The 20,915-nt window shown below is 43.7% G+C and overlaps 1 protein-coding gene across 2 annotated transcripts in view; it reads left to right on the top strand.

The window, feature by feature from the left end:
- PPP1R37 (protein phosphatase 1 regulatory subunit 37) overlaps positions 1-20,915 on the top strand; it is a 135,676-nt gene that overhangs the window by 56,636 nt on the left and 58,125 nt on the right. For both annotated transcript variants that reach the window (XM_042844468.2, XM_005295686.5), the window contains exons 4-5: positions 2,580-2,680; positions 13,628-13,747. In XM_042844468.2, coding sequence (XP_042700402.2) covers positions 2,580-2,680; positions 13,628-13,747 — 221 coding nt within the window. The remainder of the gene's footprint in view (positions 1-2,579; positions 2,681-13,627; positions 13,748-20,915) is intronic.

Genomic DNA, 20,915 nt, shown 5'->3' with positions numbered 1-20,915 from the left:
CTCTGCTAATTAAGTGCGTGGCCCTTGGCGGCTTCCTGCATAGTGCAGGTGCACACCTTAAAGGAAACGTAGGTGACCAGCCCTCTTCATTATTTACCACTCCATCAGTCTTTGTATCATCTGCAAACTTTCAGAAATTATTTTTGTTTTCTTCCAGGTCATTGATGATCATGTTAAATATCATAGAGCCAAGACCCCTGGTGGAACCCCACTAGAAACACTACAACCTAAAATTAATTAGAGCAGGCAGCGGGGTGCTCAGCACTTTTGAAAATCAGGCCATTTATTGCTGAGCTTAAATATAGATTTTGGAGCCTGGCTTTAGGCTCCTAGTTTTGAAAATCTTGGCCATATTTTTTAAATGTAATAGATTTTCTGATGCTTTTTATGCTTATTCAGATTACGTGAATTACAATGTCGACAGTTTTAGTTTTTTCAGAACTGTGTGCTGGAGTTATTAGATACAAAATTAAAAATACGACTAGCAGAAAGTTGCATACAACTCTGAGAGGTACTGCAGGATGTATTTGTTAAAAAGCAAACTGAAATAAAATGTCAAGCTCTAGTTCTGTACCTACTGATTAAAATTACCTGTGAAGCTAAGAATTATAGATGTTAGAGGTGGCAAAGAGCTTTTTGATTCCATCTCCCGCTCAGCGAAAGACTTGCCTTATGAGATTGATTTAACATTAGGATGTTTTAAGAAGATTATTTTCTAATGTGGCTTCTGCCACTTGATATACTATTCTATGGCTGAATACACAGGGCCCTGCAAATCTGCTGCTATCTACTTTATATTGCAGACCATGTTTGCGGATCGGATGCAGATCCAAATTTTGTATCTGTGCAGGGCTCTCTGAATATATATCCGTGGGAGTCATTAATATACAAGGCTATGGTTTTGTCATGGATATTTTTAGTAAAAGTCAGGGACAGGTCACTGGTAATAAACAGAAATTCACTGAAGCCTGTGACCTGTCCCTGACTTTTACTAAAAACATCCCTGACAAAATGGGGAGGGAGGAGGGTCTAGCATCCTGCCTCCCACCTGCAGTGGCTGGGAGCTGTGAGGACCCTGTTGTCCACTGGCTGGTCAGCTGTGAGGACCCTGTCCTCCCCGCGGCGACTGGTCAGCTGCGGGGGGCGGGAGGGTTCCCCGGCAGTGGCTGGGCAGCTGTGGGAGGGTCCCCTCACAGCCCGTGGAGGCTAGTCAGCTACAGGGGCCCCCATTGTCACGGAGGTCTCCGGAAGTTACGGATTCCATGACTTCCGTGATCTCTGTGATATAATTGCAGCCTTACTAATATACAATCTAAATTTTCCATTCTTAATTTTATTACATTATAGTGATATGCCTCCAGAAGCACCGCCCTTTCTTGCTGTTGACACTTTCCCAATATTTATACAGTTAGGAGCTCGAAATTGCCAATTGTCCTATCTAGCATACACAGCCTTCTTTGCTGCCACTTCCTCTTACCAGTCAGTATTAGAGTTAAGAATCAAGCTCTTGCGTCAGAAAATTATTCCTGCTTTTTTAATAACGTTTGTTTAAGATAACTGAAGGCATTTGAGATGACCTAAGCTGTTGGCTTTCAGCCATTCAGGTTGTATCAGGAATCTCTAATGCTTGGTACAAATATTTCTAAATAATTCTGAAAGTAGAAAATGTGTTAGGAACATTTGGACAATATGATTACAAAATAGTGAAAAGACAAGGCCAAGACTGGAGGCATGTTAATCATGTATGTATTTTAGGGGCTGGTTCATTATCTGTCTCAATTTATCTCCGCATATTGTTCAGGTGAGGAATTCAAAGGTGGAAAATATTTATTAAAGTCCTGGGCATTGGAGGTCTAGGTTGAGTCCCCTAGCTTCTTGGGCGGTCTTAGGCTAGGTCTACACTACGGGGGGGGTCAACTTAAGATACGCAACTTCAGCTACGTGAATAGCGTAGCTGAAGTTGCGTATTTTAGGTCGACTTACCTGGCTGTGAGGACGGCGGCGAGTTGACCGCTGCCGCTCCCCGTCGACTCCGCTTCCGCCTCTCACCGCGGTGGAGTTCTGGAGTCGACGGCAGAGCGATCGGGGATCGATTTTATCGCGTCTACACTAGACGCGATAAATCGATCCCCAATAGATCGATCGCTACCCACCGATCCGGCGGGTAGTGAAGACGTGCCCTTAGTTTTACATGCCCTGCTGGGTTAGGTCTGGATTTTGTGGAAGAAGCAGATGCTGATTCTGAATTCATAGTATCCTAAAGATTAGCAATAGAAAAGCTCCTAATGGCTTATCTAGTCCATCTGCTTGGAAACCAGGCCAAGATGATTTTTGTGTGTCCGGGTTTTAAATGTTTAACTTTGCAAATAATAAATGTTGTCTGCAAGAGCAGGAAGTAGCTTACCCCAACTGAAGGAAAAACAAGATCCATCTCTCCTTGCATTGCCTCATTTTCTGTCCCAACGCTTAGGGTTCTAGAACTTTCAGAAATGTATTTCTCTTAATATTGTGCATATTTATGTACCAGCAAAACACTTAACACTGAGTCTTCTGAATTCACTCTGTTTTTTTCCCCCCAGGAGAAAAACTAGACTATAAGGCCTGTGAGGCATTGGAAGAGATTTTCAAAAGGGTCCAGTTCAAAATAGTTGATTTGGAGCAAACGAACCTGGATGAAGATGTAAGTTTCATTTAATGTTCTGTAATTTACCATGGCTTTTTTTTATTTCAAGATTAACAAAAATCCTCTAATTTTCTCTGCCTGGTACAGTGTTGTGTTCTGTTCTGAGCTTTCTCTTCATGCACTCAGGTTAGTGAGCAGTTAAAGGGATGTGCTCCAAATCTGACCTATACTTGCCATTGCTATTACCCTCCCCATTCATAAGTACACTTCATTTTAGGTCGTTGTTTGCATTTTTGCTATTTCGGAAAGTAATAAATAGAATGAACCCTCGATATCCAGATTCCAAATTGCCATAATTCAAATGGACCTGGAAGTCTCTTAAATAAACATGTTTTAAAATCCATTGGAGGATTAACCTTTTGAATGTTTTATGTAATGTGAACTGGAATGCTTTTTCCCTGCCGGACCTGAGTGCAGGCTTTATATTCTGAACTTCCTGCGCTACACTAACCTATGTTGTGTAGGTGTGTTGTAGCAATGCCATTGGCTCTAAAGTAACCCCAAAGGTCCCAACGAGTAAGTGAAGAAGGAACTGATATTTTAAACAGTTTTGGTGCAGTGAGCCCAGTGTGCTACAGTTAACAGCTTGGTATCTAAAACTGTGTTTATTTTAAGTAACTATTTCACCACTAGCCCATTTCCTTAATTCTGTTAAATAATAAAGAACGAAAATTGTAAGCCCCAGGTGCCTGTTCATTATCCATCTGCTTCTGGGTCCCCTCCTGTCCCCAAGTGCTCTCTCTGTAGTGACCTTTTCTTCCTCCTCTGTGTAGCTGGTTCCCAAGTGTCCTGCCTCACATCAGGTGAAAGGCAGATGAAATCTCCACCATCTCTAGCTCATTACCTCCAGAGGTGGAACTGTTTATCTTGCTTCTCTATCTCAATCCTTCTTTTTTCTGTTGCCATTCATGTACAGTCTCCCAAATTCTCCCCCCATTGCTAAAACTATTGTCAATGCCTTGGTCATTTCTTCCTGATCGCGGCAATCTCCCCTCTGACCTTATCTCCCTGCTGCCCTCTAGTGGTGGTGTTTTGGATAGACTGAAGTCCTGTTCTGCTGTTGTTCTAGACATATCACTGACTTCATCTTACCCCCATCAAATTCAAGCTCCTTCTTATTCCCTTTACCTCTGTCTGTATCTCTGCTTTTATTTCCTCCTATTCCCACGCTGATAGGTAATCCCTGCATGCCCATCTGACCCTGATTTCTGATCCCATGACTTGTTTTTAGGGCTGTCAAGCGATTTAAAAAAAAGTAATTGTGATTTAAAAAAATAAATACAATACCATTTATGTAAATATTTTTGGATGTCTTCTACATTTTCGAATATATTGATTTCAATTACAACACAGAATACAAAGTGTACAGTGCTCATTTTATATTTATTTTGATTACAAATATTTGCACTGTAAAAAACAAAAGAAATAGTATATTTCAATTCCCCAATACAAGAACTGTAGTGCAATCTCTTTTTCATGAAAGTTGAACTTACAAATGTAGAATTATGTACCAAAAAAACCTGCATTTAAAAATAAAACATTGTAAAACTTTAGCGCCTACTAGTTCACTCGGTCCTACTTCAGCCAATCGCTCAGACAGACAAGTTTGATTACATTTGCAGGAGATAATGCTGCCCGCTTCTTGTTTACAATGTCACCTGAAAGTGAGAACAGGCATTCGCATGGCACTGTTGTATAACCGGCGTCGCAAGATAGTTATATGCCAGATGCACTAAAGATTCATATGTCCCTTCATGCTTCAACCACCATTCCAGAGGACATGCGTCCATGCTGATGATGGGTTCTGCTCGATAACAATCCAAAGCAGAGCGGATTGATGCATGTTCATTTTCATCATGTGAGTCAGATGCCACCAGCAGAAGGTTGATTGTCTTTTTTGGTGGTTTGGGTTCTGTAGTCTCTGCATCACCGTGTTGCTCTTTTAAGACTTCTGAAAGCATGCTCCACAACTAGTCCCTCTCAGATTTTGGAAGGCACTTCAGATTCTTAAACCTTGGGTCAAGTGCTGTAGCTATTTTTTGAAATCTCACATTGGTACCTTCTTTGCGTTTTGTCAAATTTGCAGTGCCAATGTTCGTAAATCAAACATGTGCAGGGTCATCATCCGAGACTGCTATAACATGAAATATATGGCAGAATATGGGTAAAATAGAACAGGAGACATACAGTTCTCCCCCAAGGAGTTCAGTCACAAATTTAATTAATGCACTAGTTTTTTTAACGAGCATCATCAGCATGGAAGCATGTCCTCCGGAATGATGGCTGAAGCATGAAGGGGCATATGGAAGTTTAGCATGTCTGGCATCGAAATACCTTGCAATGCCTGCTACAAAAGTGCCATGCGAATGTCTGTTCTCACTTTCAGGCGACATTGTAAATAAGAAGCAGGCAGCAGTATCTCCCGTAAATGCAAACAAACTTGTTTTCTTAGCGATTGGCTGAACAAGAAGTAGGACTGAGTGGACTTTCAGGCTCTAAAGTTTTACATTGTTTTGTTTTTGAGTGCAGTTATGTAACAAAAAAATAAATACATTTGTAAGTTACACTTTCACAATAGAGATTGCACTACAGTACTTGTATGAGTGAATTGAAAAATATTTCTTTCATTTATCAATTTAACAGTGCAAATATTTGTAATAAAAACGAATATAAAGTGAGTACTATACTCTTTGTATTCTGTGTTGTAATAGAAATAAATATATTTGAAAATATAGAAAAACATCCCAAAATATTTAATACATTTCAATTGATATTCTTGTTTAACAGTGCGATTATTCACGATTAATTATTTTAGTTGCAGTTAATTTTTTTGAGTTGATCACATGAATTAACTGCAATTAATCGACAGCTCTACTTGTTTTGGTTTGTTTTCTTTCTGCTGGATTGGAAGGGCTTGAGGGCAGAGTCTGGCACTATATGTTGTACAGTTCCTTGAACATTAGGAGCTAATCAGAAATGGTTAGCAGTAATAATAATAATAATAATAATAATACTCAGGACTTCCTAATCACGTCTGCCAAGAGAGGAGGTAAAAAGTAGGATGTTAAACAGTAAAGAACTGTGAAGGTGTAGCTTACAATTCATTATCCAGAAGAACTCTGTCGTCCTTTTAAGGGAATAATTAAAAAACGTTGCATGGCTTCAAAGCTATTTTGGGGACCTACCTTTGGCCGAAAGGTAATTCTGGATATCCTTGCTGCACATATGGCTTTTCTTGTACATCAGGTTTTCGCTCCTGCCAGTTACCTTGCAGCCAGAAGAGCTGTAGAAAAGTGAGCACTGTTGCCCATCCTCAGCAACATTTACATAGTTAAGGGAAGGGCTGGTATTTTGAGATTCTTAGATTTAAGACGATTCTAGTACTTTTCACACTTGGGGCCCTTAATTTTTTTTTTTTTTAAAGGTAATCTCCAAGAGAAGGAGTCAGACTTTTCTTAAAATGATGTGGTATTTTCATAGATTGTAAGGCCAGAGGGGACCACTGATGACTTGTATAATACAGGTCACGGAACTTCCCTGAATGAATTCTTGTTTGAACTGAAGCAGATCTCTTAGAAAATATATCCAATTTTTACTTAAAAATTTCCAGGGATGGAGAATGCACCACAATTCTTGGTAAACTGGTCAGTGGTTTGACCTCGCAGTTAAAAACTTGTGCCTGATTTCCAGCCTGAATTTGTCTAGTTTTAACTTCCAGGCATTGGCTCTTGTTAGACGTTTTGTCTTCTATATTTAACATCCCATTATCAAATTTTTGTGACCTTTGTAGGTACTTGTAAACTTTGATCAAGACACATTTCTGCAGGAGTTCTCTATTCTATTTGATTGGCCGTTTCAAGCAGATGTCATAAGAAGCCAAAAGGAGGGTCATGAATAATGTTGATTAGCTTATTAAGTAGCCATTGCTGCATCTGCTACTGAATTGAGTTTTCTAGAAATCCCACTGGACTCCAGTCCTTTCCAGCTGTGATTATTTATTGGATTTTTTTTAATATATAACTTTGGCTAAATATCAGGAAACTATTTCCCGACAGTCACAACTGGTAGCAGCCTTGTTGTGTGTGACATTCAAAACTAGACTGGATAAAGAGAAGAAATCCCGTAGGGAACATCCTGCCCCAATTCTGGTAATGGACTAGATGGAACCAATAGTTGGCTGACCCTCAGTTTGGGCAATCTTACTGTTCCTGGCGGGAGTTCTTTTCAGAGTCCAGTTTACAATCCCCTTGCCTCTAGCTTCTGGCAGTACTTCCCAGGACCCACTGCAGGTCTCTGTGTAGAAACATCCCTCCAGAGCCTTTGCTCATATTGAGCTTGTTGTGTCAATCTCCCCCCAAACAGGGGAGGTTGAAGGAACAGTTTAATGTGACCGGTTGACTCTGGGTCAATTAGCCTGCAGGATGCTTAACGCTTTCTGGCCATGTGATACACTTTGTGTAAGATTCGTTGCAACTATGTAACAGTGGTAGCCCTAATGATTTGCATGGTTATATTTTAATTAGACAACGTCGCAATTAGAAACTGCCCCAAGCTGAGCTGCCCTGGTTACCAGAGCTCACAAGCTGGCCCTGGCAACCTCCCTGGTTCTGGGAGAACTTCATTTTTCTGTGGCCAATCTCTTTTAAACTCCAATTCTCCCGGTGGTGCATATTCTGTAGGTGTGCCTGATTGACACTATCTGAGTGCAGGAATACTTCTTAGCCTTGCCACCAGTGGGATGGAGGTGTGGTCAATCACATACCTCCCTTCCAAAACCAGAATGATTTCTTCCTTGAGCATGTCCCTGGGGAAGAAAAAAAATCCACATTGTATGCTCTTTATTTGCTTGGTACTACACCCAGAAGGTATAGAGCTGGAGGGCTAGATATCAGCGTGTAGTCTGGTGATTTGAGTCCATGGAGTGTACTCTGTACAGGGGCGCATGGTTTATGACTAGGGAAAGGGGACTACCTTGAACATTATACCTCAGGGAGCCAACTTGATAGCGAAAGCTTCCTTCTCAGGGCATGTTTACACTAGAAATTTAAGTCGACCAATGTTAAGATGACTTACAACCACAACAGTAATTATTGCAGTGGTTCATGTACACACTGCCCTCCTTCTGTAGGTGGTGTGCATTCTCACCAGGGAGTGCTTCCACCAACTTAAGCGGGGCTGCTCCCCCTCCCCGTTCCCTGCTGCCAGGAGCCCAGCTCCCCCTTCACCCCCCCCCTTCTTGGCTCCCCACTCCTCGTCACCAGGAACCCATCTGTCCCCACACACACACGCACACTCTCCCGTTGGCGAGCTCTGTGCCCAGAGTCATAGAATCCTAGAATATTAGGAGGTCATCTAGTCCAACCCCCTGCTCAAAGCAGGACCAATCCCCAGACAGATTTTTGCCCCAGATCCCTAAATGGCCCCCTCACGGATTGAACTCACAACCCTGGATTTAGCAGGCCAATGCTCAAACCACTGAGCTATCCCTCCCCTCCGGGTGGCTCCCATGCTCCTACTGTGGTGTATGCCAGATTAGAATTGCTGAATGGGACGTTAGCTATGATAGGTTGTGCAGCCACCAGGCCCGCTGGAATAATCTAGATCTTTGGAAGGGTTGCTGGCTTGGCAGTTTCCCAGTATTTTGAGGAATTCTGGGGTGCTGCTCATTGCTTTTCTGAAAAGAACTGCTGGTGACTTAACTGCTGGATGAACTTGTTAAAGGTATTGTGGGTGTGACATTCTGTACCTTGGGGGAGCACCCTGTAGCCCCATATTCCTCATTTTACATATAACTGTGATATTGCATATAAAGCATCCTATATAAGGTATCGTAAGAAAGGTTATGATCTGCTGAAACCCACTGTTCATATGCATTAATAATACACATATTTAAATGGAAGTTATGAGAATTGTGTTGTATGATTGTCACTAAAATATGCTATGGGTTTGGGAAGTGCCCAGATACTAGCCCTTTAGAGACAATGACAAGGGAGGTAACCAGCGCCCAAATGGGTGCTGAATATACATCACCAGCCATTGTCCAGCAAGGGAGCTACAATGCAATGACTCACCTGCACGAGGCCACATTAGGGAATTGCTCAACCATGACTGGGGCTCAATGCCCACCAGCCATGCCTGGACTTGTGTTCTGCAAGCACATGGGACTAAGGGTATAAAACAGAACACAGTGGCCCCATGCTTAGCCTTTTCTCTTCCCCACACCTGTGCTGCAAGCAACAAGGATGCTCAGAAGACTCCAACAGAGGAGACTGGCCCAGGTTTCAAGGGTGAAATCTGTGTACTATGAACTGCAATATCCAGTGGGGTGAGAAAAACTGCTTAATCTAGATGTTGCCCAGGCTAATAGGGTTGAGAGTGTAGACTGCGTGCTTATATTTTATTTTATTTTGGTAACTAACTATGACTTTTTGCCTGTCACTTAAAATCTATCTTTTGTAGTCAAACTTTTTTTTACCGTTTATCTTTACCGGTGAGGTTGCCCGAAGTGTTCGGTAAATCTGATCAGGTTTACAAAGGCTGGTATATATCCATTTTCCATTGATGAAATGGGGAACCAATTAATAAACTTGCACTGCTTGTCTTGAGCAGTGCAAGATGGTATATTCTTGAGGTACAAGGCTGGGAGCTGGGGGGATTTGGCTGATGCCTTTCTCTGTGTGATTCATGAGTGGCTCTGGGAACATTCATGCAATCCAGCTGGGTGTGGGGCTCCACATGCGGTTGTGCTGAGTTATAACAGTGCCTGGAAGGATTTGTTGCTTGTCGCTAGCAAAGCATTGTGTCAGACAACCCAGGCTGGAGAGTTAAGGGGGCACATCGATTCCACAGTCCCAGACTGCACCTTGGGGATCCCGTCATGGTGGGGCTCTTCTTTGAGTCCTTGCTCATGTCCATTCCAATGTAGGCGTGCGCGTGCTGCGTGCACCGTCGCTGGAAAGCTTTTCCTTCAGTGGTATCCATCAGGTCGGCTCTGGTGCCCCCTGGAGTTGTGCCCTTATAATGCTGATATACATAGTCCTGCTGACCTGCCACCCTCTTAGTTCCTTCTTGCCAGCTAACTCCGACAGAAGTAGGAGGGTGGATATCGGAATGGACATTAGCAAGCACTCGAAGAAGAAAAACAGTTACTAACCTTCCGTAACTGTTGGAATGGACATGAGCAACACATCTCGAAGGACAACAGTTATTAACCTTCCGTAACTGTTGTCCTTCGAGATGTGTTGCTCATGTCCATTCCAACAGTTACGGAAGGTTAGTAACTGTTTTTCTTCTTCGAGTGCTTGCTAATGTCCATTCCAATGTAGGTGACTCCAAAGCAGATGTAGGAGGAGGGTTTGGAGTTCAATGGCAAGCAGACCTGTAGCATGATTCTGCCAAATCCAGCATGGTCTCTGGCCTGCTGAGTGATGGCATATGAGTCGCAAAGGTGTGGACCGAAGACCAGGTTGCTGCCCTACAGATATTCTGGATGGGAATCTGTGCCAAAAAGCAGCTGAGGACGCTTGCTCCCCCATGGAGTGTGCCATCAGGGCCAGAGCAAGGACTTTTGCCAGGTCGTAGCACATGCAAATACAAGAGATGATCCACAATTAAATCCTCTTGGCTACGACTGGGAGACCTTTTATCCTGTCTGCCACCACCACAAAAAGCTGAGTGATCTTCCTAAACAGCTTAGTCCTTTCTACGTAGAAGGCAAGCGTACATCTGACATCTAGTGAGTGAAGCCTTTGCTCCTGGCTATTGGCATGTGGTTTCAGATCGAAAACCGGAAGGAACATGTCCTGGTTACTGTGGAATTGCAAAACCACCTTCGGGAGGAAGGTTGGGTGAGAGCGCAGAATACAGTGTAAGGAGGTTCTGAAGTCAGAGCCCTCATCTCTGAGACCCTTCTGTCTGAAGTAATGGCCACCAGAAGTGCCATCTTTCAGGACAAGTAGAGGAGAGAACACATTGCCAAGGGCTCGAATGGGGAACCCATGAGCCTCAACAATATCAGGTTGAGATCCCAGAGTGGGATTGATTGTCATATTTGGGGATATAGTCTATCCAGGCATTTGAAGAAATGAGTACAGATCAAGTTTGCAAAGACGGACTGGCCATGTACCCATGTGTGCAACGCCAAAATTGCAGCCAGGTGGACTCTAATCGATGACACCGATAGCATTTGCTGCTTCAGGTGTAGTAAGTAGTCCAGAATTAATGGCACTGATGACCGCGTGGGTGAAACACCTTTCTGCGCTGACCAGATTGAGAACCTTTTACACTCTGCCAGGTACGTAGCTGTAGTGGATGGTGTCCTGCTCCCTACAAGGACTTCTTGAACTGCCCTGGAGCATGCTAGCTCCAAGGGGTTCAGCCGTGGAGCTTCCAGGCTGTGAGATGAAGGGACTTGAGGTTCAGAGGTCATAGACAGACGTGATCCTGGGAGATCAGATTAGTGATTCCACCAAGAGGTCCAGAAGGGTGGTGAACCAGTGTGGACGTGGCCAGGCCACGGCTGTTAGGATCAGGCTCGTGCCTTTCTTCTTGACCTTCAGCAGGAACTTGTGTAGGAGTGGAATGGGAGGAAATGCATAAAAGAGATGGTCTTTCCAAGGGAGAAGAAGCGTATCTGTGAGCGAACCTGGGCTGATATTCAGGAAGGAGCAGAACTGCAGACGCTTCCTGTTGTGTCTCATATCAAACAAGTCTATCTGGGGAGCTCCCCACCTCTGGAAAATGTCCTTCATGATTTCTGATTGAATGGAGCACTTGTGATTGGAGAAAGATCTGCTTAGGCAATCCGCTAACTCATTCTGTGCCCCCAGAAAATAGGAGGCTTTGAGGTGGCTTGAGTGGGTTATGCAGAATTCCCACAGGCAAAGGGCTTCCTGGCATAGGTGAGAGAAACACTCACCATCCTGTGTGTTCATATAGAACATCGCTGTCATGTTGTCTGTAAGTATCGATACGTATTTGCCCTCCAGGTGGGGCTGGAACTTTTGGCAGGCAAGGTACACCGCTCTGAGTTCCCTCACGTTGATGTGTAGCAAGAGCTCTCTTGGGACCAGCGGCCCTGGGTCCTGAGTACCCCCAGATGAGCCCCCCCAACTCAGCCCAGATGAGTCAATGACTAGAAATATTGCCAGATGATGTCTCGAGAAGGGGACATCTGCACATACTGCCCTTGGGTCCAACCATCAAAGGAGGGTGGTGATTACTGAATGGGGAAGTGTGACAACCATGTCCAAACGATCCTGGCCCATCCGGTACACTGATGCCAGGTAAGCCTGGAGAGGTCTGAGTCATAATCTCGCATGCTGCATCACATAAGTGCATGAGGCCATGTGCCCCAGGAGTTTTAGGCAGGTTCTTGCCGTGGTGGTTGGGTGGTGTCTGAGGCTTTCTATGATCATGCCTAGGGCCCGGAACTGGATCTCTGGAAGAAATGCTCTGGCCTGGACCAAGTTGAGGCCCGCCCCTATAAATTCTATTCTTTTAACTGACGAGTGTCGATTTTCTGCATGTTTATCAACTGGCCTAACTCTTTGAAGGTTGACAGTATCAACCTTACATTTTCCTCCACCTGGGCCTTGGACCAACCTTTGACCAGCCAGTCAACAAGGTAAGGGTAAACCTGAACCCTTTGCTTCCTCAAGAAGACTGCGACAACTGCCACACACTTTATGAAAACCTGCTGAAAGGCCAAATGGAAGTACAGTGAACTGGTGGTGCACTTGGTTCACCACGAAATGGAGGCATTTTCTGTGGCCTTGGAAGATTGAAATACGGAAGTAGGCGTCCTTCAAATTGAAAGCAGCATACCAGTCCCCTGAATCCAGAGATGCGATAATGGTGACCAAGGAGACCATGTAGAACGTCAGCTTCTTCATGAATATGTTGAGATTTCACAGGTCCAGGATGAGTCTGAGACTTCCATTGGCCTTTGGGATTAGGAAATACCAGGAGTAAAACCCCCTGCCCCGTCGCACCAGAGGAACCTCCTCTACTGCTCCCACTTGCAGGAGCATTCGCACTTCCTGGAGTAAAAGTTGCTTGCGAGAAGAGTCCCTGAAGAGGGATGGAGAGAGAGGGTAGGAAGGAGGGGAAGAACTGACGTGCAGGGTGTATTCCAGTTCTATCGTACGTAGCAGTCTGAGGTGATGTGGGGCTATGCCCAATAGTAGTGGGATAGCCAGTTGATAAAAATTGGTGGGAGTGGATCCAGACACTGTCCTGGTATGCCATCCACGGGTGTACCATCAAAAGGCCTGCTTAGGCCCTGCCTCCTACTGTAATCCTGCCTCGACGGAGGCTGGTAGAAACTGGGCAATGGCTGGGGCTTAAAGTGCTTTCTCAGCGGCGCCGGCATGTGTAATTTGAGGAACTTCAGAGTGATTCTCGAATCCTTCACTCTGTGTAGTTGTTTAGAGTCCATCTGCTCTGAAAAGAGAGACATGCCCTCAAAAGGAAGGTCCTGAATAGTCCACTGCACTTCATATGGGAGGCCTGAGGCCTGCAGCCATGAGCTCCTCCTCATGACCACAGCCGAGGTTATGGTTCATGGAGCAGAGTCCGCCACATCTAATGCTGTTTGCAGGGACGCTTTTGCCACTGCTCTGCCCTCCTCGGCTGGAGCTGAGAACTCAGTCCTAGATGGCAGGAACTCCTTGAACTTAGTCATTACACCCTAGAAATACAAGTGGAATGGACATGAGCAACGCGTTTCAAAGAACAACAGTTACGGAAGGTTAATAACCATTTTTTTTTCTCTCCAGGTCTCCCTCTATGTATTAGCAAGCCGCTAGCTTAGTGGATTGTTTCTGTGCAGGTTACTTACTGGAAATGAGAAGCTAATGTCTGTGACGGCTTCCCAGAGCCTCTGCTGAATGTCTCCACAATCTTGTGTCAACTTTACAGTTTCTTTTCCTCTTTGTTTTCCAGGGTGCCTCAGCATTATTTGACATGATTGAGTATTATGAGTCAGCAACGCACCTCAACATCTCATTTAACAAACACATCGGCACCCGAGGCTGGCAGGCAGCTGCACATATGATGAGAAAGGTTTGTATTCGTTCTTGAACATTTTTATCGTCTGTTTAATTTACTGCTTGTAAACATCCCGTAATACTAACATGATTTCAAGTTAGTGTAGGGTTAGATTTTAATGCGGTTGGAACTCTGTTAATCTAACCATTTTCTGTGTGGTGGGGAGGGAGGGGTGTGCATAAAAGAAATTACAGGTAGCTTTTTAAACTACAACGGGAAATTTCAACTAGTAGCTTGCTGGGGTGCTGGGACGGAGGAAGGACTGTCTTGTGCTTATGGCTGTGGACTGTGATTGGGAGATCTGGGTTCTATGTCCGGCTTTACCAGAGTTCCTGTGTTACTGTAGCCAAGTCGTTGAATCTCCAGCGTTAAGGCAATTCAGCGCGTAGCCAGTGCAGCGATTGGGACGCCAGAATGAAGTGCTTCCTTGAACCCGTGTTGCACAGCAGCCTCCCTGTTACCCAGCTGGAGTTTCTTTAGTGCCTGTGTGCTCTTTGCTAGCCAAGCACAACACACTGAAGTGTTTCAGTGGGTCTGAGGTTTGGGATCATTGCTTGTTGCTTGTGCCAGGTGGGCCTAGTAAGAGGATTTTGCTCTGTAATTTCATAGTGGGACAAAATGTGGAAATGTTTCAGATAATTATCATTCCGTCATTTATAAGGAAATAGCCAAGGCCTGAGGCTGATGGTCTTTAAACTAAAGGTATATCCTAGTAAAAAGTGAACGTCTGCTTTGTGCAAACGTTACCTATAAAATAAAATAGTTCATAGTAAGATGTTTCAGCACAGTGTTCTACTGAATGAGAGTGTAATTGGGGATGTGGGAATGACATGGGATATGCTTATCATGTCTGCTCATTCTGAAATATGAAAGTCCCATGAAATGTACTTTGAAAGAGATCTTTTTTCATTTGTATTACAGTAGCACCTAGAGGCCCTGTCCAGAAGAGCTTACAAACTAGAAAGAACAGACTAACAAAGGGTAGGAGATAGGAAGTATTATCCTTTTTTTATAAATGAGATTATATGATTTATCCAAGGCCACACAGGAAGTCAGTGTCAGAGCTCCTGAAACATAGGTGCCAACTCCATGGATGCTCCGGGTCTGGAGCACCCACGGGGAAAAAATGGTGGATGCGGAGTGTGACAAAGTAGGGATTTTCCCTTGTTATGTTGTGTGTGAGCCTATGTGAGTCTTACTGTTTTGCATGAATGCTGTGTCTGTTGCATCCAATGAAGTGGGCTGTAGCCCGCGAAAGCTTATGCTCAAATAAATTTGTTAGTCTCTAAGGTGCCACAGGTAATCCTGTTCTTTTTGTGTGTGCCTCAGTTTCCCTGTGTATTGCACCAATGTCTAGGTTGTGGGAATAAGGATGTGTGACTTCTGTGGGGGTTGCTCCAGCTGCCTACACCAATGCTATGGCTGTCCCTTCATAACCTGAGACCCAGGAGGGGGATGCGACCAGGAGACTTTTGGCCCGGGAAGTGAGACAAAGGTTGGAGGAGAAGCAACGGGCAGGGCAGGGGCTAGACAGCTGGAAGCAAGTCAGTCTCGGCTGGTTTGGGGCTCAGGGGGAGGACCAGAGCCCGGGCTCTGGTCTTTCTTCCCCCCAAGATGGACTTGGCTGAAAGTCACTGTTTTCTGTGCTAACAAGTTCTGTCCTACGCTGTGTTCCTGTTAACTAATAAACCTTCTGTTTTACCATCTGGCTGAGAGTCACGTCTGACTCCAGAGTTGGGGTGCAGAGCTCTCTGGCTTCCCCAGGAACCCCACCCGGGCAGACTCACTGCAGGAAGTGCACGGTGTGAAAGGGAATGCTGAATGCTCTGAAACATAAACTTCCTTTTAATGTAGCTTTTTGTGTATAATTTCCTCGTTTTGAAAGTCAAAAGGTAAACCAGATTCTTTATGTAACAGCTATAACAACTGTTCTGTTATGAATCGGGTTTTTAAATACTGAATCTTCAGCATGGACTTCAGCCACTTGGGCTACAGGATTAGGATTAATTTTTGGGGAAGGTCTGTGTTTTAGAGGAGGTCAGACTATGTGATCAGAATGGTCCCGTCTGGCATTAGAATCTATGGGGGGGCGGAAGGAGGGTGCAGGAAACCAACAAAAAAAAAGAACTACATTAGCTACTCCTGGGGGGATTCTGCGCCCCCCCCCCCAATAAAAATTATGCGCCAAAAAATTCAAAATTCTGCATATTTTATTTGTCAAAATAATGCAATATCATCACACCAGTTTCATTGTTGTGGTAATTTATTTAAACTACAATACAGAAAAGTCACAATAACTATTCAGCATTTCCTAAACACGTGAAAGTTAAATTACAAACACTTGGTAACTAATACCCTGCATTCCAGTTAGAATCCTGGATTTTCATTTAAATTACATTACAGAACACCAAAAAAAAAAAAAAAGAGTAACTACCATTTTAAATTGCTCAGACTTTCACACATGAAAGTCATACAGTTCTGCTAATCATTGTCCTGGACCTGACTGGGTACTTTGGGAAGTGCTTGGTTCTGAGTCTCCTGACATTTTATTGACTGCTTGGCAAATGTTTTATTTGCCCTCAGTCTTTTTTTTTTTTTTTTTTTTTAAATGGGTAAGTAAAATAAATCCTGATCTGTAATTTAACCTCATTGTGCCACTTTGGCACAGGAGAAAGGTGAGAAAGTGCATAGATCTTCCTAGGTGAGGATTCCCTTACTGTCATTTATAATAAAACTCTTTTACATCACTCTGGCAATGTAGGGATCTTAAAATTTTCACCGTTTTTAACGGTTAAATTTTCACCCTCCTGAGGGAATTGACTGAGAATGGGAGCGGTTAACTAACAATAGGAACAATAGGCAGGCTGCTACATTTCTGCCTCAGAGAATGAGATCAATTAACTCAGGCAGGCTGCTGCATTTGTGCCTCTAGCCTGCCTGATGCATAATGAAAAGCCCTACCCTTACATGCCAGGGAGCTGCAATCGCAAGAGAGAGGGACAATGTGTCTCTCTTTCTCTCTGTCTCTCTCTCGCTTGTTGGCACGCACATACGCCCAGCCCCGCCCCCGACGGTGATCACGCAGGCACGCATGCCCAGCCCCCGTCTCTGAGGCTGCACCAGGCACACTGGAACAGATGGGGTGCTGGGGAAGAGGCGTGTGTCCCCCGGCAGATTTATTTTTGCCTTTTTCTGTGTGTGTGTGTGTGGGGGGGGGGCACAGAAAATGCATATGAATTCTGCGCCCCCGTATGGGTGCAGAATCCCCCAGGAGTACTAAATTAGCTAACAGCAGAAGGCTGCTATCTCAAAGGGGAATGGGCTGCTGGCACCAGGTGTTGGATCAGGGGAGTTACTGAGGGGAATGTAATTTGGGGCATGCTCTCCTCTCCATTCTCCAGAGGTGAAAGGCGCCTGTACACATTCCCTGTCACTACAGCTGCTCTGGGAGCTCCTAGTGTCTGCTGCTGTTTTAGTGGCTTGTCTCTTTAGAATGTTCCTGTTCCTTCCTTTCCTCGTGGAAATTAAGTATGTGAACAGAACCTGAAAGAAGAGAAATGGTAATTTAACAGTTAATAACTCTGCCAAGCTTGAAAGGCATCTTTCAAGCCTGAGAACTTTCTCCCTGTCAAATTTCAAAGGCCTCCTGCAAACAATGGAGGTGTTAAGGCATCTCAAAAAATCACAAGAATCTTTTATAGTAAGAATTAGAAAACCTAAATCTAGGGGTTGCTACCAGCTCCTCCTGCAACTCTCAATAGTAGAGCATTCTGTGCATTATAACCCAGCATAAATGAATTGTCACATCTACGCTCTGCGTTCTGTCCCTATCCGGTAATCCTACCCTGGATTTTCTTACATCCTCTTAGTTTTGGATTTAGCTGGGGCTAAATATTTTATTATTTCTATGAAACTCTCCCAGGGCTTGCTTGTATTGAGTCAGAACTATCCAGTCATAGCAGGAAACTTTGTACGTATTTGGAAAAATGCCTACTTTTCCAGGGGGTTTTGGTCATTTTTTAGTTTGGCTAGAGAGTTTCTATTACTGTTCTCTCCCGTCCTCCTACAGCTTGGTGGACAATAATGCAGCAAAAGAAGAAAGATGAAACCTATTAGCTAGAAGTGCCTTTTTATCTTCTAGCCTGAGGAATGTAAGTTAGTCAGACATTGATTCTGAGCAAAATCATGGAAAGGCTATGAGAGAGAAAATAAGTATAGAATTAAAAGTTAGTGGCATAATTAGTGCTAATTAGCATGGTTTTACGGAAAACAGGTCACGTCAAAGTTCATATAATTTTTTTTGATGGAGAGTACAAAGTAGACTGGTAAAATTAACTTAAATATTTGACCACATAACATACTGATTGATTTTGTATAATGCTGATATATTAATGTAGCCCTGTTAAATGGATTAAAAACTGGCTAATTGATAAATCTCTAAATGTACATTAGGAATTATCCAATAGGGATATTTCTAGAGAGATTTCACAGGGATCTGTTCTTTGCCAGTGCTATTCAATATCAATGTCGTGGGAGGAAAAATTAAAATCTTTGTTTGGTAAAGTTTGCAGATGACACAAAATTTAGTGGAGTGGTAAATAATGATGGCGATATGTTAGTTATATGGCAGACTGGGATTGCTTTATTAAAGTGGACTAATTTGCATATGTTTTCAACTGTACCGCTCCTTTCCTCCCTCTCTGGACTACGTGTCCAGTTGCAGTATCTTTCCCCTTTGCTCCTTGTCCCAGTCTTTTCCTAGCCACTCCCGGTTCCCTCCCTGTACCCTAGCTCCTTATTCCTTCCTCCGCTGCCCAAGTGGCTACCAGTCTCCTTGCCTAGGCAGTCCCAGTGTATCTCTTCTTCTCTCCCAGAGTACTCCTCCCCCATCCCCAAGCTGCAATTTCTGGGAAAGTCCTGTTCAGCCGCAGGTTGGCTGTGAAGTTCTAGCAAGTTTCTTCTATACATTTGTGCACTGAAATTTTTTAATAAAGCTTATAACTTGGCTAAATTTGGGCAGTTTTTTTATGGGGACAGTGAAAGGCGTATCCTGATGCCATCTGCTTAATTTCAAGTCCCTGCTCCAAAGCGTAGAGCAGGGGTTCTCAAACTGGGGGTTGTGATCCCTCAGGGTCTTGCAAGGTAGTTACATGAGGGTTGTGAGCTGTCAGCTCCGTGGGACTGACAGCCCCAAGCCCATTACATTAAATTAAAGCCCTGTTCTTCTTCAAGTGCTTGCTCATATCGATTCCAATTAGGTGTGTGCGCGCTGCATGCACGATCGTCGGAGAATTTTTACCCTAGCAACACCCAGTGGGTCGGCTGTGGAGCCCCCTGAAGTGGCGCCTTCATGGGGCTGGATATATACCCCAACGCCCCCATAGTTCCTTCTTATCGCCTGTGAAAATCACTGCTTTAGAGTATCTTAAAGAAAAGGAAGGTCACCAGAATTTAAGATTGTAAAACATTTTTTCCCTGGTCTTGTTCTTGGAAAAAGCTACTAAATAATTTTGGTTGAAATTTCCCCAAAATATTCATCCTGAGGCAGATACCCAGCATGGAAAATTTCAGCTCAAATGGTTAGTTTGTCAACGCTATAAATCACCAAAACAAAGGTTTTGTAATGGGAAGGGTTGGGCAATCTTAATAAGCAGTGCTAGCAGCCCTGACTATAATAAAGCAAAATTACTCCTGTGGGAATTTGGTGCCAAAAAATTAAAAATTCTGCACACATTATTTTTAAATTCTGCAAAATTCTGCATGTTTTATTTGTCAAAATAACACACACTAATCATGCCAGTTTCAATTATTTTGGTAATTTATTTCAAAATACCTGTCAGCAAGTATGTCCGTAACAATATAGACAACAAAAAAGATCCAGGAAATGTTTTTTGACAAATAGATTCCTTACTAGGCATATTAATACAGAACTTTGAGTAATTCATTATACAGGTCAGATTAGATAAACATAAGGGTCTGTCTGGCCATAAAATGTATGAATCAGAAAATCTATTGAGTTCTCCACCTATAAACAGTCATCTTGAATTAGTGTTGCGGGGTGACTCCTGTGTGAGAGGCTAGATAAGTCCCCTTTCACTAGACAGGAGAAGGAACTCAGCACTCCAGTCAAACACTCATGGGTCCACACTGTTAGAGCAGAAGACTAGAGGACCGGTGATGAGCACTCTCCAGCCACTTCTTGTAACCAACAAAAGACAAAAAAGAAACCCACATCATAAGACCTAAGAAATCCTGTGGATGACTAAATGTTGCCCCCTCCCATCCCCCCTCCCGCCTTCCAGCAGTGTCATGCGTGGAGGAGGGGTAGTTATCGAAATGGAACGGGAGATCCAGCTAAGACTATTCCATCCCTAGATGATGATGTTGCTGCTATTACTTGCTTATTATTAGTATTACCATAGTGCCTAGGACCACAATGTGATAGGCACTGTATAAACAGTACAGAAGGCAATCCCTGCCCCATGGACTTTACAGTCCAAATATAAGACAAGAGACCGATTGATACAGACAGATGGGGAGTACAAGTAACCAATGAGGCAACATTGGTCAGCATGATAGGCTGTGGTCTGACTGTCAAGTTTTTTTTAAATAGGCAGAGTTTTGAGAAGTGATTTGAAGGTGGCTAGTGAGGGAGCTTTAGCAGATGTTTGAGGAGCACCTTCCATAGTGAGGGGGCAGCATGGGAAAAAGAAGAAAGGTGTTTGTTTCAAAATTTTACAAATCAGCAATGGAGGTTAGCATCACAGGTTGATCGGATTGAACATGAAGTGAATGCAAGCAGCTTCTGTTTGATGTAATGGGAGACGTGGGCGCTAGTGGAAGGATGCAAAGAGAGGGGTGATGTGGTCAAAGTGGCAGGCTAGGAAAATGATCCTTACAGTAGCATTTTGAATGGCTAAGAGTGGTTTAAGTTTGCATTTTTCAAGGCCATAGAGAAAGATGTTGCAGTCATTGAGAAGAAAAATGAGAGCTTGGATGAGAATTTTAGCTGTGTGGCTGCATAGGAAAGGCCAGGTCTTTAAAATATTGTGCAGAAAGATTTGCCAAGATTTAGTCATAGCCTAGTTTTGAGGACCTGGGGAGATGTGTGAGTCGAAGCTGATGACTAGATTATGAGCCTGGATGACAGGGAGGATGGTGATGATGTCCAAGATGATTCTGC

Source organism: Chrysemys picta, chromosome 17, assembly GCF_011386835.1.
Source record: "Chrysemys picta bellii isolate R12L10 chromosome 17, ASM1138683v2, whole genome shotgun sequence".
Lineage (NCBI taxonomy): Eukaryota > Metazoa > Chordata > Testudines > Emydidae > Chrysemys > Chrysemys picta.
This window is presented reverse-complemented; position numbering and strand designations above follow the sequence as displayed.